This window comes from Microtus oregoni, unplaced genomic scaffold (assembly GCF_018167655.1).
Source record: "Microtus oregoni isolate MIOR12 unplaced genomic scaffold, Mior012 000061F_ref0000440, whole genome shotgun sequence".
NCBI lineage: Eukaryota > Metazoa > Chordata > Mammalia > Rodentia > Cricetidae > Microtus > Microtus oregoni.
Genome location: NW_024543871.1, coordinates 9,721,871 through 9,740,790, shown reverse-complemented (window position 1 = coordinate 9,740,790; position 18,920 = coordinate 9,721,871). Strand labels below are relative to the sequence as shown.

General features: G+C 44.2%; 1 protein-coding gene across 6 annotated transcripts in view; it reads left to right on the top strand.

Moving 5' to 3' along the window:
- The window catches only part of Egfl6 (EGF like domain multiple 6), a 56,679-nt gene extending 54,714 nt beyond the window's left edge, over window positions 1–1,965 (top strand). For all 6 annotated transcript variants that reach the window (XM_041639998.1, XM_041639999.1, XM_041639997.1 and 3 more), the window contains one exon: window positions 1,205–1,965. In XM_041639998.1, coding sequence (XP_041495932.1) covers window positions 1,205–1,315 — 111 coding nt within the window. In that variant the 3' untranslated portion in view covers window positions 1,316–1,965. The remainder of the gene's footprint in view (window positions 1–1,204) is intronic.
- Window positions 1,966–18,920: the final 16,955 nt, after the last annotated feature.

Here is an 18,920-nt window from a genome sequence, read left to right as displayed (position 1 = left end):
GAACTCAGGCCATATGCTTTCAAGGCGAGCACTTTATCACTGAGCTAGCTCTCCAAGCTCTCAAAGTTGCTAATGTGGACCAGTCTGCCCGCAGGATTGCTGGCATGTCTGACCTTAGCTATTCACTCTTCAGCATTTCCAGACGCTACACTGATATCATATAACCCAAGGACCCCATCATAAATCACATTCTGAGCATAAACCATCTGGCTTGGCGAAAGGTTACAGGTAAACAAAAATACTTTTAACCAAGCAGTTTCAAGTGCTTAGAAGCTGACTCTCAGTAAGCAGTCAAGGACAAAACTGTCTTTCAAATGTTCAGGTTTTGGGTAACTCAGACCTGCTGAGTTAATCTTTTACTGTAGAAGTAGGCTTAATAAAGGAAAAGGCAACTGCTCAAAGAGGAAGTTGCTTCATGAACTTGATAAAGAACAAATAGGATAAAATGATCAAGAGGTTACTGAGTTTGGAGGGCCTTGGCAAGAGCTGGTTCTTGAGAGAGAAAGGTCAAAAATCACACAGGAGAAGAACAGAGAGGGGCTAGGGTGTAGCTCAGTTGGTAGAATGAGTGCCTAGCATGCACAAAACCCTGTGTTTAGTCCCCGGCACTGTATAAGCCAGGCCTGGTGGGGCGTGCCAGCAATTCCAGTACTCAGAGGTGGACACAGGAAGAGTGGTAGTTCAAGGTCATCCTTGGCTGCACTACGAACATCTGTTCGCGCGCGCACACATACATACACACTTAAAAGTAAACAAAGATTTTTTTCCTTAAATGTAAATTCCAAAAGTTTCCTGCTCTGAATTACAGAGCAGGACTTTTTATTTTTTTCAAAACAGGGTTGCTCTGTGTAATAGCCCTGGCTGTCCTGGAACTCACCGCGTAGATTAGGCTGTTCTCAAACTCACAGAGATCCTCCTGCTTCTGAGGGCTGGAATCAAAGGCGGGTGACACCACTACCAGACACAGGACTTTGAGAAATCCTCCAGAGTTAGCTGTGACCCTTGTCTTCTCTAAACAGAACCCTCACTCTGAGTTGACATGTGGGAAACATATTGCTTATATAGCCAAGATATTGCTATGCAGTCAATATGAAAGGCAATTTCTATACAGTAGAGACACAAATTTAGTCTGTGCTAAGAGCTGTTCAATAGTCCGATGACATCACTGTTTTGAAGTAACCTTCTATTCTCTCTATATTACTAGGTCATTTTTGAAGCAGAACGTGGCAAAGGCAAGACTGGAGAAATTGCAGTGGATGGTGTCTTACTGGTGGCAGGCTTGTGTCCAGATGATTTTTTATCTGTTGAGGGCTAAATCCCACTGCCCTTCTTTATAACCTCTTTATATGTGGCTTTTTATGCCATTTTTTCTGGGGTTTCTTCTTATATAATATCATAGGACTCTTCCATTTGTAAATATAAGCTGAAAGTGTGTAATGTTCCAACAGAAATACCGTAAGATTTCTTTCTTGTCTCAAACATACTAAGACTTGCTTTCTATGTCGCACCACTGTGCCTTCCTTCTCCTGTGTTTCCGAATTCTCCACAGTATGTCATAAAATGTGGAAATACCACTTCATCTCCCCCTACCTAGTAAATCTGTTTTTCCTATGTGAGCTTATGGACTCTTCTAAATTACATTTCTAGAATAACAGCAACAGGAAAAAATAGTACAGATAAATGGTTAGTTGTGGAGGCTGGAGAGATGGCCTAGTGGTTAAGAATACAGGCTTTTCTGGCAGAGGATCCAGGCTCAATTCTCAGCACCCAAATGGCAGCTCACAACCATCTGCAACTCCAGTTCCAGAAGATCCAGTGCCGTCTTCTGACCTCCATGAAAACCTACATGTGTGTGGTACACATGGGTACACTTTGGCCCATACACATAAAATGATAAAGTAAATCATTTTTTAAAATGTTTAATTGTTTAACTTTTAAGGTGCTTCTTGGAAACAATGACATTAAACCATTTTTTGGCTAAATGGCTCATTCTGCTCTTTTATAGTCAAACTTGCATATTTAATTTTTTATAATCATAACCAGTTAATCACCTTATGTCATAGGAAGATAAAAGGATATGTTAGTGATTCTATGTTTACTTATGTGTGTGATTCTGGAAAACATAACTTTGGTTCTTTTCTCTGTTTAGATACTTTGTATTCACAGAAACTGCTTAAAACGGGCTTAGGCGGCTTGCTGGAATGCTTGCCTTGGCATGCCCCAAATCCTGGGTCCAATCCTCTGTACCTCATAAGTTGGGAGTGGTGTTGCCTGCCTGTAACCCCAGCAGATCAGAAGTTTAAGGCTATCCTTGACTATACAGTATGTTTGATGCTAACCTGGGCTACAGGAGACCTTGTTCAATAGAGGAGTGAAGAAAGAGAGAGAAAGAGTGCTAAATCTGTCTTCCAGGAAGACACTGTGTATATTCTCCGAAGCTGTTCACTGTACACATATCCCTGAAAAGACAGTACAGGCAAAAAAAAACCCACAGTACAATGCGTTTGTGCAAAGAGCACCAGACACTCATACAGATTAGCCACCTGCCATTAGACTCATATGTAGTCCAAGTTTTAACTCTTTTGGTTTTTTTTTTTTTTTTTTTTTTTGGTTTTTCGAGACAGGGTTTCTCTGTGGTTTTGGAGCCTGTCCTGGAACTAGCTCTCGTAGACCAGGCTGGTCTCGAACTCACAGAGATCCGCCTGCCTCTGCCTCCCGAGTGCTGGGATTAAAGGCGTGCGCCACCACCGCCCGGCCTCTTTTGGGTTTTTTGAGAAGTCCACCACTCAGTTCCCAAATAAATCACACATGGAAGCTTATTCTTAGTTATGATTGCCTGGCCTTAGTTTGGCTTGTTTCTTGCCAGCTTTTCTTAATCTTAAATTATGGGCTTTTATCTTTCTAACGTCTGTATATCTTACTTTCCTTCTTACTCAGTGGCTGGGTGGCTGGACCCTGGAGTCCTCCTCTCGTTCTCTTGCTCCTTGTTCTCCTCGTTCTCAGTTCTATTTGTACTTACTCTCTGCCAGTCCCCCCTATCCTGGCTCCTGCCTCGCTAGTGGCCATTCAGCTGTTTATTAGACCCACCAGGTGTTGTAGACAGGCAGGGTAACACAGCTTCACAGAGTTAAACAAATGCAGCGGAAACAAAAGTCACACACCTGAAACTAATATTCCCCACCACTCATCACTCTCTGGAATCTAGCCGATGAATATGACAACTAGAGGAACACTGGCTCCTTACCACTCCAGGACACTGAAAACAAGGCTTGTGCTCCTGGGAGAGGGCTCGCTTTCTCTGAGGGAAGATGAACAGACCTTCCTGGAACTCAGGCCTGCTGTTTAAAGTCTGTGCCAGTAGGACTTTAAAACAGTACTTAGGTGATTTAACTTCTTCAAAATGAAACACACATGAAGTGAAGGCATTTACAATTTCCGGAACACTCGCGAACATGTTATCATGTTATAATTTGTTACTATGCTTCACAGGCTTTTTAACAAATGGTCTTGCATTTTAGAATACTAAGGAGTCTGGGGGAAATTTACAGGCTGAATTGAATAATGACTACTTAGCATCATTTCATATAAATGCTTTCAGCCTGACACTATTAATTCTGCCCCAAGACAGAATAGAAGCAAAGATAGTGAATAGCAAGATACATGTCTGTTTTAAAAAACTGGCTTTTATTGAGCGTTCATAAATTTCTCTCAATTCGTTGGTATTAGGTAGTGGAGTGTTATTTAATTGTTTCTTTCCATTATAGGGATTGAACCAAGGGCCTTGCTTCTTCTGAACAAGTGCACCACTACTCCCGAGCCCCAGTATAAAGGTTCCACGTGAGATTAAGTCCTTTGACAAATCTGAGGCTTTCTCGTGCTTAGACTGTATAATATCTAAATTGCCGGCAGAGGCTGGGATGTGGCTCAACTGCTAGAGTTCTACTTAGCATGCATAAAGGCCTAAATTCAATCTTCAGCAGTGGATAAATTCAGCACATCTGTAATCCCAGGATAGGAGAAGAGGCAGGAAGATCAGAAATTCAAGGTTGCCAGGTGGTGGTGGTGCACGCGTATATTCCCAGCACTCGGGAGGCAGGGACAGACAGATTTCAGTGAGTTCAAGGCCAGACTGGTCTACAAGAGCTAATTCCAGCACAGGCTCCACAAAGCTACAGAAAGAGAGAGAGAGAGAGAGAGAGAGAGAGAGGGAGGGAGGGAGGGGGGAGGGAGGGAGGGGGGAGAGGGAGAGAGAGAGAGAGAGAGAGAGAGAGAGAGAGAGAGAGAGAAGTTCAAGGTCATCCTTAGCTACACAGCACATTTGAAACCAGCCTGGGCTACAAATGAGATCCTGTTTAGAAAATACAAATAAAACCGGCCTGGTGGTGCACACCTTTAATCCCAGAAGTGGGGAGCCAGAGGTAGGGGGATCTCTGTGAGTTTGAGGCCAGCTCTGGTCTACTGAGCAAGTTCCAGGACAGCCAAGGCTGTTTCAAAGAGAAACCCTGTCTCAAAAAACAAAACATAACAAACAAAAAGAACAAATAAAAAGTGCCAACATAAAACTGTATTCAACCACCTTTCTCTTCAGTTCAGACAGACCATGATCACAAATGCCAAAAAGTTGTGTTCTCTCCCCATCCAAAATACCCTGTGCTGTGTAGATGCCGCTGTATTCTTTCTGATCATAAAATGGTATGTTATCATGGACTTTGGCATTGTTCAGAGCCTGGCAGGTTTGTTTTTTACAAATTTATAAATAAGATATCCTTTTCCAGTGGAAGATGAGAGCTTAGATTTGGAGTGGCTGTTTACAAGCATTTTGGAATTATGTTCTTGACATAATGAGGCTTCAAAAAATTCTAGCCTTAACAACTTACGCCATAGGAGATGGATAGTGTGGTGGTGAGGATGTGGCCTAGAATGAAGAAGCCAGAGCCAGAGACTTCTGGGGGTCCGAACACGAATCTGGGACCTTCAAGGAAGTAGACCTAAGCCAGGACCCTGGTGGGTCTGAGCATGAGTCTAGGACCTCCCAGGAACTAGGCCTGAGCCAGGACCTCTGCCAGTCTGGGCATGAGTGAACCTAGGACCTCCAAGGGAATAGGCAGGAACCAGAGATCTTGGCAGGGCCAGACTTCAGTCTGGGTCCTCAGAGGTAGTAGGCCTGAGCCAGGACCTCTGTCGGTCCAGGCATTGGTCTGGGACATCAAAGGGAATAGGTAGGAACCTGGAACCTCTGCTGGTCAGAATGTGCTGGGACCTCTGAGGGACTAGGAAGGTCATCTGCTGGTCTAGGCACACACCGAGTATGGGACCTCCAAGGCAGTAAACTGGTGCCAGAAACCTTTCCAGGTCCAACTCCAACCCAGGCACATCTGTAGTAGGGAATCCAGACCGGGATTTACAGATACACGTAAAAGCCAGTAACTCAAGCCACATTTGCCCCAAGGCAAGGAACTCCACCTGGGGCAACAAATTCCACAGGAGTGGCTCAGAAGGAGCTACCTGGGGACAAGCTCATTCCGGAGAAGAAGCCAGGAGCAAATCCAGTCCCGGAAGCCAACCCAGTCCTGGGACACTGAAGCATTAGAGTCAATCTCTGGATTGAATATGGATCTCTACCAGAATGGGAATGGAACAGAACCTAGGACAGAGAGCAAATAGCTCCACCAGGAGCAAATCCAGTCCCAGAAGCCAACCCAGTCCCAGGACACTGGCAGATCAGGATTGAGGCAGTGACCAGATCCAGAGTCAGCCATCTCCACCAGAACAGGTTCAACTCCAAGCCAGGGACTTCTGCAGGAGGGGATCCAGATGAGGATTTATAGGAATGGGGCAAAGCCAGCAATCAAGGCCAGAGTAGGCCTGAAACAGCAAACTCCAAGGGAGCACAGCAAAGCACAGGAGTGCTGAGCTATCTCCAGGAACACAGTATAACCAACCTTAACTAGAACTGTGACACCGACTGTACCATGAGGAACAACCATCTGAGCTTTGGATTCACTGGCACCTAGAAGATTATTCAACAGAATCTCAGACAGCCCCAACCACACCTATTAGAGGAAAAGATGAGTAGAAAAGGTAAGAACACATACTACACCACAAAGAGCAACACAACACCAGTAAAACCTAAAGACCCTACAAAAGCAAGACCTGAACAACCAAATATGGATGAACCAGAAGAAAATGATCTAAAAAATAACTTCAAAAGAATGTTTGAAATTCTTAAAGATGAAATGAGAAATTCCCTTAAAAAATTGAAGAAAAGATAAACAGAAAATTGAAAGATATCAGGAATTGACATAAAGAAAACCAAGAAAAAGAAATCAAACAAAAACAAGAAACTATTCAGAACTTGAAAACTGAAATAGAAACAATAAAAAAAAACCACAAGCCGAAGGAGTTATAGAAACAGAAATTATGAGAAAAAGATAAGGAACCACAGATGCAAGCATGAACAGCAGAATACAAGAAATGGAAGAGAGAATCTCAAGTGCTGAAGATACAATAGAGGAAATAGACTCATCAGTTAAAAAAAATCATTAAATCTCACAAAAGCTTAACCCAAAAATCCAGGAAATATGGGACACAATGAAAAGGTCAAATAATAGGTATAGAAGAAGGAGAAGAAGTTCAACTCAAAGGCACAGAAAATTTATTTAACAAAATCATAGAAGAAAATTTTCCCTACCTAAAGATATGCCTGTGAAGATACAAGAATCTTACAGAACACCAAATAGATTGGATCCAAAAAGAAGTCCTCTTGCCACATCATAATCAAAACACTAAACATACAGAGTAAAGAGAGAATATTCAGAGCTGCAAAGGAAAAAGGCCAAGTAACATATAAAGTTAGACCTAACAGAATTACACTTGACTGCTGGCATAACTGGATATCAACATGTAGAAGAATGAAAATAGACCCATATCTATCACCATGCACAAAACTCAAATCCAAATGGATCAAAGACCTCAACATAAAGCCAGCCATACTGAACCTTATAGAAGAGAAAGTGCGAAATAAAATTGAACGCATTGACACAGGAAACCACTTCCTAAATATAATCCCAGCAGCACAGACACTGAGAGAAATAATTAATAAATGGGACCTCCTGAAATTGAAAAGCTTCTGTAAAGAAAACAACATGGTCAACAAGACAAACGACAGCCTACAGAACGGGAAAAGATCTTCACTAACCCCACATCAGACAGAGGTCTGATCGCTAAAATATACAAAGAACTCAAGAAATTGGACACCAAAAGATCACATAATCCAATAAAAAATGGAGTACATACTTAGATAGAGAACTCTCAACAGAGGAATCTAAAATGGCTGAAAGACACTTAAGGAAATGTTCAACATCCTTAGTCATCAGAGAAATGCAAATCCAAACAACTCTGAGATTCCATCTTACACCTGTAAGAATGGCCAAGATCAAAAACACTGATGACAACTTATGCTGGAGAGGTTTTGGGGAAAAGGGAACATTTCTGCACTGCTGGTGGGAATGCAAGCTGGTACAACCCCTTTGGATATCAGTGTGGCAATTTCTCAGAAAATTAGGAAACAGTCTTCCTCAAGACCCAGTAATACCACTTTTGGGTATATATCCAACAATGCTCAATTGTGCCACAAGGACATGTGCTCAATTATGCTTATAGCAGGTTTGTTTGTCATAGCCAGAACCTGGAAACAACCTAAATGTTCCTCTATCAAAGAATGGGTAAGAAAAATGTGGTACATTTATACAATGGAGTACTACACAGCAGAAAAAATAACAACTTGATTTTGCAGGAAAATGGACAGAGCAAAAAACATTATTTTGAGTGTGGTAACCCAGATACAGAAAGACAATTATCATATGTTCTTACTCATAGATGGTTTTTAAACATAAAGCAAAGAAAGCCAGCCTACAAACACAATCCCAGAGAACTTAGACAACAATGAGGACACTAAGAGAGACTTACATAGATCTAATCTACATGGGAAGTAGAAAGTAGAAAAAAGACAATATCTCCTGAGTAAACTGGGAGCATGGGGACCTTGGGGGAGGGTTGAAGGAGGGAGGGTAGAGGCAGGGAGGAGAGCAGAGAAAAATGTGGAACTCAATAAATATCAATAAAAAAGAACAAAAAATAAAAAAACAGTAAGGGCATGACAAAAAGATAGCAAAGTTACAAGTGAAAAGTCAAAGAAAAATAATTCTCTCATGTATATACCTTTAGCCAATTTGGGAACATCATATAAGGATTTCTTTTCCATTTCTAGGCTAATGTTTCCTCCATTTGTCATAGAATCTCCTACTCTGGGTTCATGTCCCACAGCATGAAGGGTCCTGGATTAAATATGACCAAGTAAGAAATAGTTACTTCTTCCCTCTCCGCAACTTTTTTGGAGAGCCTGCATACTGATTTCACTGACCGTGTGGCTCAAACCTCATTTGAATTCACCTTTTTCTGGAACAAAGGCCATACAGATTTGGCGCTGTGAACTTGTATTTATGCACCGTTTATGCTCCCCCCCCAAACAGTGTTAACAAATCTGAATTCTATCACAGTAGGAATGCATAGCAGCAGCACCAGTTGGTCACAGCCCCAGTGGACAGCTTGCGCAGCCAGAATGCCCATCATGAGCAGAATGGATAAACTGCTGTCGTCGTCCCATGAAATGCTATGAAGCCATGAGAACGAACAGCGAGCCCAATGCTGCTCACAGCAACCCAGGTCGACCTTTCAAACGGAGCACCCAACTGGATGTCATGTCCCACTTTAAATCCCAACACTCGGGTGGCAGAGGCAGGAGGATCTCCGAGTACAAGGCCAGCTGGGTAGAATACGTGACATGTTCCAGGCTAGCCAGGGCTCTATAATGAGACCCTGCCTCAAAAACAGTAATGATAAAATAAAAATAAATTCCAAAAGGCAGCACACATCAAGTGCAGTCAGAAAGTGTGTTCTATGCTTTATAAGTTGTAGAAGGGTCAAAGCCAGGCAAAATTAATCAATGGAAGAGGAATTGGGGTTTACCATTGTGGGAAGGTGCTGGAAGGGACCACCAGGGAAACTTGAAGAAAACAAGTAACTCTAGTGTTTGAGGGGTGTGTGGGATGTGTGTATGTATGTATGTTTCTATATTTGTGCATGTATACGTGATTTCTGCTTCTGAGTGGGCATGTTCAGTATGTGAAAAGTATTGAACAGTTCACTTAATGGCTCATGCATTGACTTTTCTATGTATGTAATATAATACATCAGTAGAAATTGCTTTTAGAAACGAAAGTTTTCTGCTCCCAACCCAACCCCTGTCAAAATGTCATGTATGTGCAATTTTGTTCCTTGATTGAAATACCTGGAGTGAATCCACATTTCAACGCCAGGCAGGTTGCGACTCCAGTTACACGCAGATTCATATATAATCCAGCAACCAACGATTTACATTGGGAATGTGTCCCCAGGTCCCCCACCAGTGGGCCCTGGACATCATCTGGCTACTTAGTCAGGAATACCAGTGTAATACCAAGAGGAACTGAGGCCCAGGGAAATAATCCCACTGATAGGAATCTAGAGCTCTCATCTGCTCCCTATCTATTGGTCTTGCAGAGAAGTGTTTAGAGTCCCTTTTGTATTCTGTTTTCCCTTCTAAAATTTCCTGTAAACACACAAGGGACTGAGGCAGGAGGATCAGAAGTTCAAAGTTAGTCTCGCCACCTAGCAAATTCAAGGCCAGCCTGAGCTACAGGACACTGACTCTAAAAGCTAAAGGGGAACCAGTCTATGCCTTTAATCCCAGCAGAGGCCGGGATTAAAGACAAGTAAATTTACGGCCAGCCTGGTCTACATAGTGAATTCCAGGGCAGTCAGGACTACACAGAGAGTCCCTGTCTCAAAAAAAAAAAAAAAAGCCAAGAGGTAAAGTAAGAGGGGGAGGGGGAGACAAAAGGAAGAGAAAAAAGTGTTTTCTCTCCCAAGATGAGTGTCAGTTATAGTCATACCGTTCTCCTGCTGAGAGCAGGACTCTCAAACTGCAGCATTTGTAATCTTCTCTCAGATTTCACTGCCGCACCCCCTGGTGGCAGTCTCTGTCCTAGCATGACGACCACCCGGCAGACACCATCAGATGGGCATCTACATGCATCTCTCTCTCTCTCTCTCTCTCTCTCTCTCTCTCTCTCTCTTTCTCTCTCTCCATATGCCTCCCATTCCCTTTCGTGAACTTTTGCTTCTCTCTGGGTCCCAACCCCCTTCTAACCCAGTCTTACAGATCTCTCATTCTCTCTCAGTTCAGCCTTACTAATGGCTTACTTGTTCCATGTCGAGTTTGACTGGTCTCTGACAAGTGAAGAAGAGAAGAGCTTCAAGTGTAACTCCTCTTGAGTAATAGTTCATACAAGTAGCATCCAATGCCTTAATCCAAAGAGAAATTGCTGCTCCGTGGTAAACGTCAATATCTTCTTGTCCTGGAATCCCAGAGCCACACAAAAAGGCTGCGTCAGTGTGGACTGGTAGCAAGCAACAGAAACAGACCCCAAGGAACTTACAGCAAGGACAGTAGTGCGTGCGTGCGTATGCGTGCGTGTGCGTGCGCGCGCGTGCGCGTGTGTGGGTTTAGGCAGAGCCTTGGAAGTTAACTGCAGTGGGAGAAGCAGTACAATGAGCCGTTGTAGGAATGGCCTGCTAAGGAAGTCATCTTTGCCCCACGGTAATGTAACCTCCACGGTACTCTGCTCAAAAGTCCAAATCCTCAAAGGGGGCTGGCTGGGGGTGGCTGGCGCTCAGTCATAGAATCCTTACCTAACATACAAGAAACTTTATTCCAGCTCCAGTGCCAAATCAACTGAACATGGCGGTGCATGCCTGTAATCACAGCACTTGGGTGGTGGAAAAAAAGAGAATAAGAAATTCAAGGTTATCCTCAGTTATGTATGGAGTTCAAGGCCAGCCTGGGCTACTTGAGATCCTGTTTCAAAAAGAAAAAGAAAAGTCACAGAAGGTGCTGCGGTCAGGGAGCCACCCCTGCCTAGGGTAAACAAGCACCAGAGAAGCCATTTACAAAGTGGGCAAGCTAGCTCAGTCCCATCAAAGTCCACCACCTAGATCCCATCATGAAAAAGCTGGAAATGAGACCTTGTCCATTCTAGCCAGAAGACCAGGCGGAGAAAATGAGGGCGAGCCGAGAAGCACTTCTCTCACCCTGTGAATCAGAACAGTACACTTCTGGCCAAACGTGTCTCCACAAAAGACTGCAGTGAACACAGCCATTCTTTATCTTTTTTTTTTCTTCCCGATGAAGGGACTGCCTGGCTCCAGGCGTGCAGTGAGGGCTATGGGTGAAACATACAGTTATCAGTCTGGGAGAAAGTACCATGAGGTTACATGGTTTAGAAAAAAAGAAAGATAGTCAGATAGATAAGGAAGCACAGCCCCTTGCCCTGTGGCACTCATGACTCGCTGTTTGAAAAAACTGTTACAAAACAACCTCCCTTTAAAAGGAGAGCCCAGCGACCAAAGTAAGTGAGCCATTCCGTGAAGCAGACCACACGTTGGGATCGGGATTGCTGGCTGCCGTCTGTAGTCCTGGAAACCAGCCACACGGACTGAATCAAATCCCAGATGCTGGGCCTCGGCTCAGATTTCTAAATAGCAACGGGACAGTCAACGGACCAGACAAGAGGAGGTATTTAAGTGAAATAGCATCTCCTTGCCTCATTTCTTCTTGTACTTTTTCCTACATCTTTCTGATGAAACGGAGTTTTGATTAATTTTCTTGACAATTTTGGGTACTTTGAATAATGTCTAGCAACAAAATTGTGGGAAAAAAAGTGCTCTTGAATTTTTATCTTATGATTATGACTGAAGCCAGATCTATGGGTCCTTCATCATTTCTTTGCTTATTTGGCTGCCATCAATCTATGGTAGCTTAAGTACAAGGACATTTTCCCAATTAAGGTCCCATGCATGGTTTCCAGGGTCATGAAGCAGACACAGCTATCTTTGTGGGGTGGCGCTTCCATTCAGGCACACACTCTAATCAAATAAGAAATGGTACACTCTCTCCTCCTCCTCTCCGCCCACACTGATCTTGAGGAGAACAAAAGAGAAAAAATGGAAGGCCTGCGTAAAATGAAGGCACTGAAGAAACTGACTCACAGGTCTCTTCTCTCTTTGCTGGCCAGAGGGAAGGTCAGACCTTTGAACAAAATGAGTGATGTAAGTACTAATGTTAGATGAGAGTAGAAATGCTTTTAAAATATACTTAATTGTGTGTGTGTGTGTGTGTGTGTGTGTGTGTGTGTGTGTGTTGTGGTGGTGGTGGTACATATCTGTAATCCCAGCTACTCAGGAGGTAGAGGAAGAAGGATTAAAAAAAATTCCTGGCCGCCCTTGGCTACACGTGAAGTTCCAATCTTTGTGAGTTCAAGGCCAGCCTGGTCTACAAGAGCTAGTTCCAGGATAGGCTCCAAAGCTACAGAGAAACCCTGTCTCGAAAAATCAAAAAAAAAAATGGAGAAAAAATTTAAAGAGACCCTGTTTCAAAGAAAGAAAGGTCACGTCACAAAGGAGGCTGAGGTCAGGAGCTCTTTACCTAGGTAAACAGATACCCTGACCAACAGTTTAAAAGGTAAACTTAAAGCTGGGTCTGCCCCATCAAAGTCCACGACCTAGATCCCATCATGCAAATGGTTTACTCGCGGGCTTATCCATTCCAGGCGATGTACCAGCTCAAACAATTGACAACAAACATGGCGACCGCGTAGAGGCCAGAGACCAACTCTGTGGGGTAGGTTCTCTCCTTCCACCTTTATGTCAGCTCCAGGGACCAAACTCAGACTGCCAGGCTTGGCAGCAAGGGCCTTTACACGCTGAGTCATCTCTCCAGCTGGACATTCCAAAACTAAAACTGGGTCTTTTTTCTCGTATTTATTAAATGTTGTGATTGACTAGGGATTGGTTAGGGTCTCGTGCATGTCACCATATATCATGCCCTCTTTTTTAACCTTATTTTGAAAAATTGAATGTAAGGTCTCACTACCTTAACTAAGCTGATCTTGAACTCACTCTGTCCTCTTCCTGAATAGCTCCCCTGCGGGTTTCTCACTGTAAATTGCCCTGTGATAGAATGTGGAAGCCACGCACACCCCTAACGCCTAGGCGGCATAAGTCAAGTTTGTTAGTAAACTTACAGTTAGAGAAGCAGCAAGCCGCAGCTGATTTCTAGTCTCCCCTCATTATCCCGTGGAGAAGCATGCTGGAATTCCGCTGGGCCAGAGTAGGCTCCTGTTCTCCAGTTCAGGGCTTTCCCACCTACCTCTGTTCTACTTTGCATCTGTAGGGGTGGAGCCGGGAGCTTCTGGTTGAGGAAAAGTTCTTCTGGTGTAAAGAGAGCCTCCAGAGCTCAATTAGGGGAGGTGTCACACCAAGGGCGCTTTTAGTGAGTTATTTCCAGGGGTGAACTGGCTTCTTAATGAAATCCCAAAGGGGGTTGCAGGGGTGGGGGTGAGACTTTGCATCTCTAGGTTTATCTTAACTCAGTATCAAGAAGAATGTGTCCTATGTTTTGCGCTCTAAGGGATTTGTGCATTGCCTGTCAACTCTTAATGTTTTACAACAGTGGTTTTCTTTTTAAAGTTTATGTCTATGAATGTATTGCCTGCTTGTTCTGTACGCATACCCTGCGCATGCCTGGCGCCCACAGTGGCGGGTCCTCCGGAACTTAAGTTAAGGATGGTTGCAAGCTATCATGTGAATGCTGGCATCTAAACCCAGGGCCTCTGCAAGAGCAACGAATGCTCTTAGCTACTGAGCTATCTATCTCTCCAGGCTCCCCCCACCCCATCAGTAATTCTTGAAAGACTTTGGGGTGAAGTTAAGGGCAGAATCACAACAAATGAAGGTAGTGGCATTCAATCTTGAATGTCCAGTAGAACTGTTAAAACATGGCAATGACTAGATTTTGACCGAGAGATTGTAATTTCATTGGTTTGAGGCTCAGCCTGACCTCCATGAGCTCTGAGAGTTTACCAGTTACTTTTCTGTTGCTGTAATCAGCTACCATAACCAAACTCATCCTAAGGAAGCTTTATTCGGGCTTATGACTGCAGAAGAGTAGATGTTCACAATGGCAGGGAAGGCTTGGCAGCAGGAACAGGAAGCAGAGAGATCACACCTAAAGCACACCTGGAAAGGAGATAGTGCCAACTGCAAGTAGAACGAAGTCTATAAGCCCTCAAAGCCCTCCCCCAGTGACCTACGTACGTCCTCTAGCAAGGCTTGCACTCTGCAAGTTCCAAACTTCCCAAACAGCAGGGAAATGGACCTGGGTTCTCTGCTATCACTGAGTCATCTCTCCGGCCCTTCCAACTTACTTTTGGAGACAGGGTCACTCACTAAACGGGGAGCTCAGTGACTAGGCAAGGCCCCACCTCCAGCATCGAGGTGACAGATGTGTGGCACTATGCCTAGCTTTTACAGAGGTGCTGAGGACAGGAATGCAGGTCTTCACACTTGTACAAGAAGCACTTTGCCCACTGACTCACCTTCCCAGCCCTGTAAGCCTGTCTTTTGATAAGGTGAAGACAGACTATACAGATCTTCAGAGGCAGAGGTCAGATAGCCCTCATCCTGTGGTTGAGGGGAAGGACCTGAGCGCAAATCTTCATCCAGAAGACACTATTTTACCAAGATAGAACTTTAAGATGTATCCACTTTACTGCATTTAGTTCTCAACAAGAGAAGAGTGAAATCTCAACTCTGTGACTGTTAAATGTGAAAGGGTTGTATCAAACCAGAACTGCTGGTGCACACCTAAAACACAGCACTCAGGAGCCTGAGGCAGGGGGATCACTGTGCAGTCAAGGCCAGCCTGGGCTACAGAGTGAGACCTTGCCTCCAAAATAAAGGGCTTACAACAATGAAATAATCACTTAACACAGTTTTTAAAAGTGAAAAGTCTTAGACAGGTGTGGTGACACAAGCCTTTAATCCCAGCACTCAAGAGGCAGAGGCAGGTGAATCTCTGTGAGTTTGAGGCCAGCCTGCTCTACAGAGTGAGTTCCAGGACAGCCAGGCTACACAGAGAAACCCTGTATCAAAAAAACAAAACAAAAAGGTGAAAAGTCTTTAACCTATGCTATATATACACATGAACATACACACACACACACACACACACACACACACACACACGGTGGTGGTGGCAGTAAAGGTGTTTGCCCCCAAGCCTGACCACCAGTATGATTCCTGGAATTCACATGGTAGAAAGAGAGAACTGAGTCTCACAAGTTGTCCTCTTCTGACCTCCACACACATACGCAATAATAAATAAATGTTATTTGTGAACTTTCAATTGTATATAAATTGTATATTTTAATATAGCCAGAAATCCAGTTACCCTTCTGAGCTTGGAGAAAGGACTATGTAGGATCCACTTCCCCACTCCTCAGCTCCTAGGTAAGAATCACTTGTGTCTGGTTTTCCGAGACAAGGTTTCTCTATGTAGTCCTGGCTGTCCTGGAACTCTGTAGATCAGGTTATCCTTGAACTCACAGATCCACCTGCCTCTGCCTGGCTCACCAGCTAGCCACTGTAGTAATATGGGGCGGCAGGGCTGCGTCCCCCACACCCGGCCGCCCACATGGCTAGCTTATGCCCCAAAATAATTACACAGACACTGTATTCTTTTAATCACTGCTTGGCCCATTCTCTTCTAGGCTAATTCTCACATATTAATTTAGCCCATTCCTAATCATCTGTGTGTAGCACCCCAAGGTGTGCTTACCGGGGAGATTCTAGCCTAGTCCATCCTGGGTCCGAGCTTCATCACGTGTGTCTGCCAGGGAGCAGGGCATGGCGTCTCTGCTGAGGCGTCTGCTCCCGAGAGAGCTGTGGAGTCTCTGACCTCACTTCCTCTTCCTCCCAGCGTTCTGTCCTGTTTTCTCCTCCCACTTATCCTCTAACCAATAAAATGGGCCAGGGCAGTGCCTTTATTAGCCAATGACCTTCCTCCATCAAGCCACAGTCTGATCTTGCAGAAAAGTAACTTTTCCTGGAAGAGTCACTGTTTCTGTGTCCTTTGACCTCTGTATGTCTGAGGTATCTGTTGCAGCAGCTAATCATGAAGTTTGTGTTTCTCTACTCGTTGCCTTTTCCTGCTATTCTGCAGCTCTTGAGATTTGAAGGGAATAGCTCTTTTTAAAAAAAATCCAATCCTTTATGTTCTCTGACCTTTACAAATATCCCCAGCTAAGCTCAAAGCCTGGCCCTAGTGTTTAATCAGGAAATGAACGTCAGTCACCACCTTAGAACCCCCTAAAGATGCCGTTATTCTGACTTCCTTCCATGGACAACATCTGCAACCTTTCCCTGAGTAATAAGTAACACTAGCCTCTGGAGAGGCCCTAGGAAGGATCGTTGCCTCCGTTCCTTGGGAATTTACAGGAAGGGGCTGTCTATGAGAGCTCAGGAAATCAACGTTGCCACTCAGAGACCTGATTTGAATTGAAAAGGAATTTCCACGGCACGGAATCAAATTTATCCAAGAGAATCTCAGAGTATTGAAACAGCTGAAAGATGATTCTTTAAACAAAGACCCAGGGCTGGAGAGACGGCTTGCTTGCTTGAGAGCACTTGCAGCTCTTGCAGAGGGTTCAGTTTCAATGCCCAGCCATCTGCAACTCCAGTTCCAGGGAATCTGGGACTGATGCCCTCTGTGGGTACCAACTACTCACGTAAATACAAATCCACAACCAGGCAAAACACTGATATGCAGAAAATCAAAATAAATAAACCTTCAAATAAAAACACCAAAGCCCTCCCAGGCAGTGGTGGCACACACCTTTAATCCCAGCACTCAGGAGGCAAAAGCAGGCAGAGCTCTGTGAGTTCAAGGCCACCCTGGTCTACAGAGCGAGTTCTAGGACAGTCAGAGCTACTCAGAGAATCCCTATCTCAAGAGTCATTCCAGATGAGCCAAGCCAGGACTGTTCAGCAGATCTTTCTGCAGTGATGGACCTGTTGTCTATCTGTGCTAAATATGCATCACAGTACCCATTAGCTATAGTAGCTGAGAACTTAGCATCGGGGCAGCATAACTGAGGAACTGACTTTTAAGTTGTATCTAAACACATAATAGCCCCAGGTGGCAACTGTAGTGACCATGGCAGCTCTTCCTGGTAATTATAGCTGGCATTGTAGGTGATATACTGTGTTTTAGTTTTGAGGGTTTTTTCCCCCCTTCACACCAGAGGAGAGTCTGGGTTATATCTGGCTTTGTTTTTTACATTTTTGAGTAATGCCTTTTTTCTCCTCAGTATAGCAGGGCCATAAGAAGTTGGTTATAATGTCCCTGAAGGTGCTACTGGCAGGTTTTGAACTAACTTTTAGGTTTTACACTAATTTTTCAGGGAAGTTTTTAGTAGTTTAATAGAACTGTTTGGTTTGGGGTTTTAATGCTCTACTGGGGATTGAACCTCCTTCACCAGTAAAAGAGTGATAACGATTCTTTGTAAACCAGACTCAAAGTCAGGCTCCTAAAACTTCTCCTAGGCCTTAAGCAGAGTCCTGATACTTGAATTGACCCACAGCCTCTGCCCCTCGATATCCAATCGCCCTCAGTGCTTGGCCCAGTTCCCCATTCTACACTACCCACCTCTGCCTACAAGCCCATGCTGTCAGATCTTCAGCAAAAATCTGATTGGCTTACATCCGACTTTGGGTTCTGTTGCTGTGATGGGCACAGAGACTGAAGGGTCTCTGGCCAGCTTGAGCATGTTGAGCATGGTTCTGGCAGGCCTTGCCCTTCTTCCCAAGTTACAAAGAGACTACACTCCTAAAGCTGGCCACAAAGGTCTATTTCCTTATTTGGTTACTTCCTTGTCCAGCTATGAAAGTATTGAAGTCCAGCAACCAAAAGCCCCCTATGGCTCACCTAATTAACACGCACACTTAAAATTAAACACCTCATCCTAACAGGGGTTTCCCCCTTCACCTTTATAAACTGCCTTTTGCCTATGTGCCACATGCCACATCTGTCTCCTCTCTGTCTAGAGGCAGTCCTTTGTCCTCTGGGGCAAATACCCTTGCCCCCTTTCCCTTGTTCCCTTCCCCTTCTTCCTTGTCCTTATCTCTTGTCTTTGTCCCTTATCCCTGCCCTCTGTCCCTCTGGGGCAAATAAACTGCTCAGAACTTTGTCCCAGGAACCCTGAGCTGGACACAGATAGTTTTCCTTAAATGGCCAAATCCAATTTGGGGAGGAAAGGATTTATGTCATCTTTAAGGTTACAGTCCATGGTTGAAGGAAGTCAGGGCAGGAACTTGAAGCAGAAACTGTGGAGAAATGCTGCTTACTGGCTTGCTCCCATGTTCACATCAGCTACCCTTTCACACACAGCCCAGGCCTAAGGCTAATACTGCCCCCCCCCCATGGGCTGAGTCCTCCTACAGCAATTGAAACTGAGAAAAGACCCCATAGATGCATCCACAGGCCAATCTGACAGTTCTTCAACGGAAACTCCCTTTTCCCAGGTGTGTCAAAACAACAGTCAAGACCTTGATGTTTTGTCGAACACAAATAATTTCTGAGAGCTTCACATCAAATGGGGCTATTTTCTGAGAGTAACGGACCATAGCAAAAACCAAGACTTCTAGACTGGGTAGAGTGGCATACCGTCATAGTCTCAGCACTTGGAGAGCAAGAGGATTATCCTGAGTTTGAGGCCAACCTTGACCACATAGTGAGTTCTAAACCAGGCTAGACTACAGAGCGAGATTCTGTATTAAACCAAACCAAAACCAAGATTCTTTTGTAATCATACCCTGATATTAACATAATCCAAAGCAAAACTAATCAGGCATCCCCTATCCTTACCAGCATGAGTCGCTTGCCCTGCTCTCCTAAGGTTAAATCTATTCCATTCATCACAGAA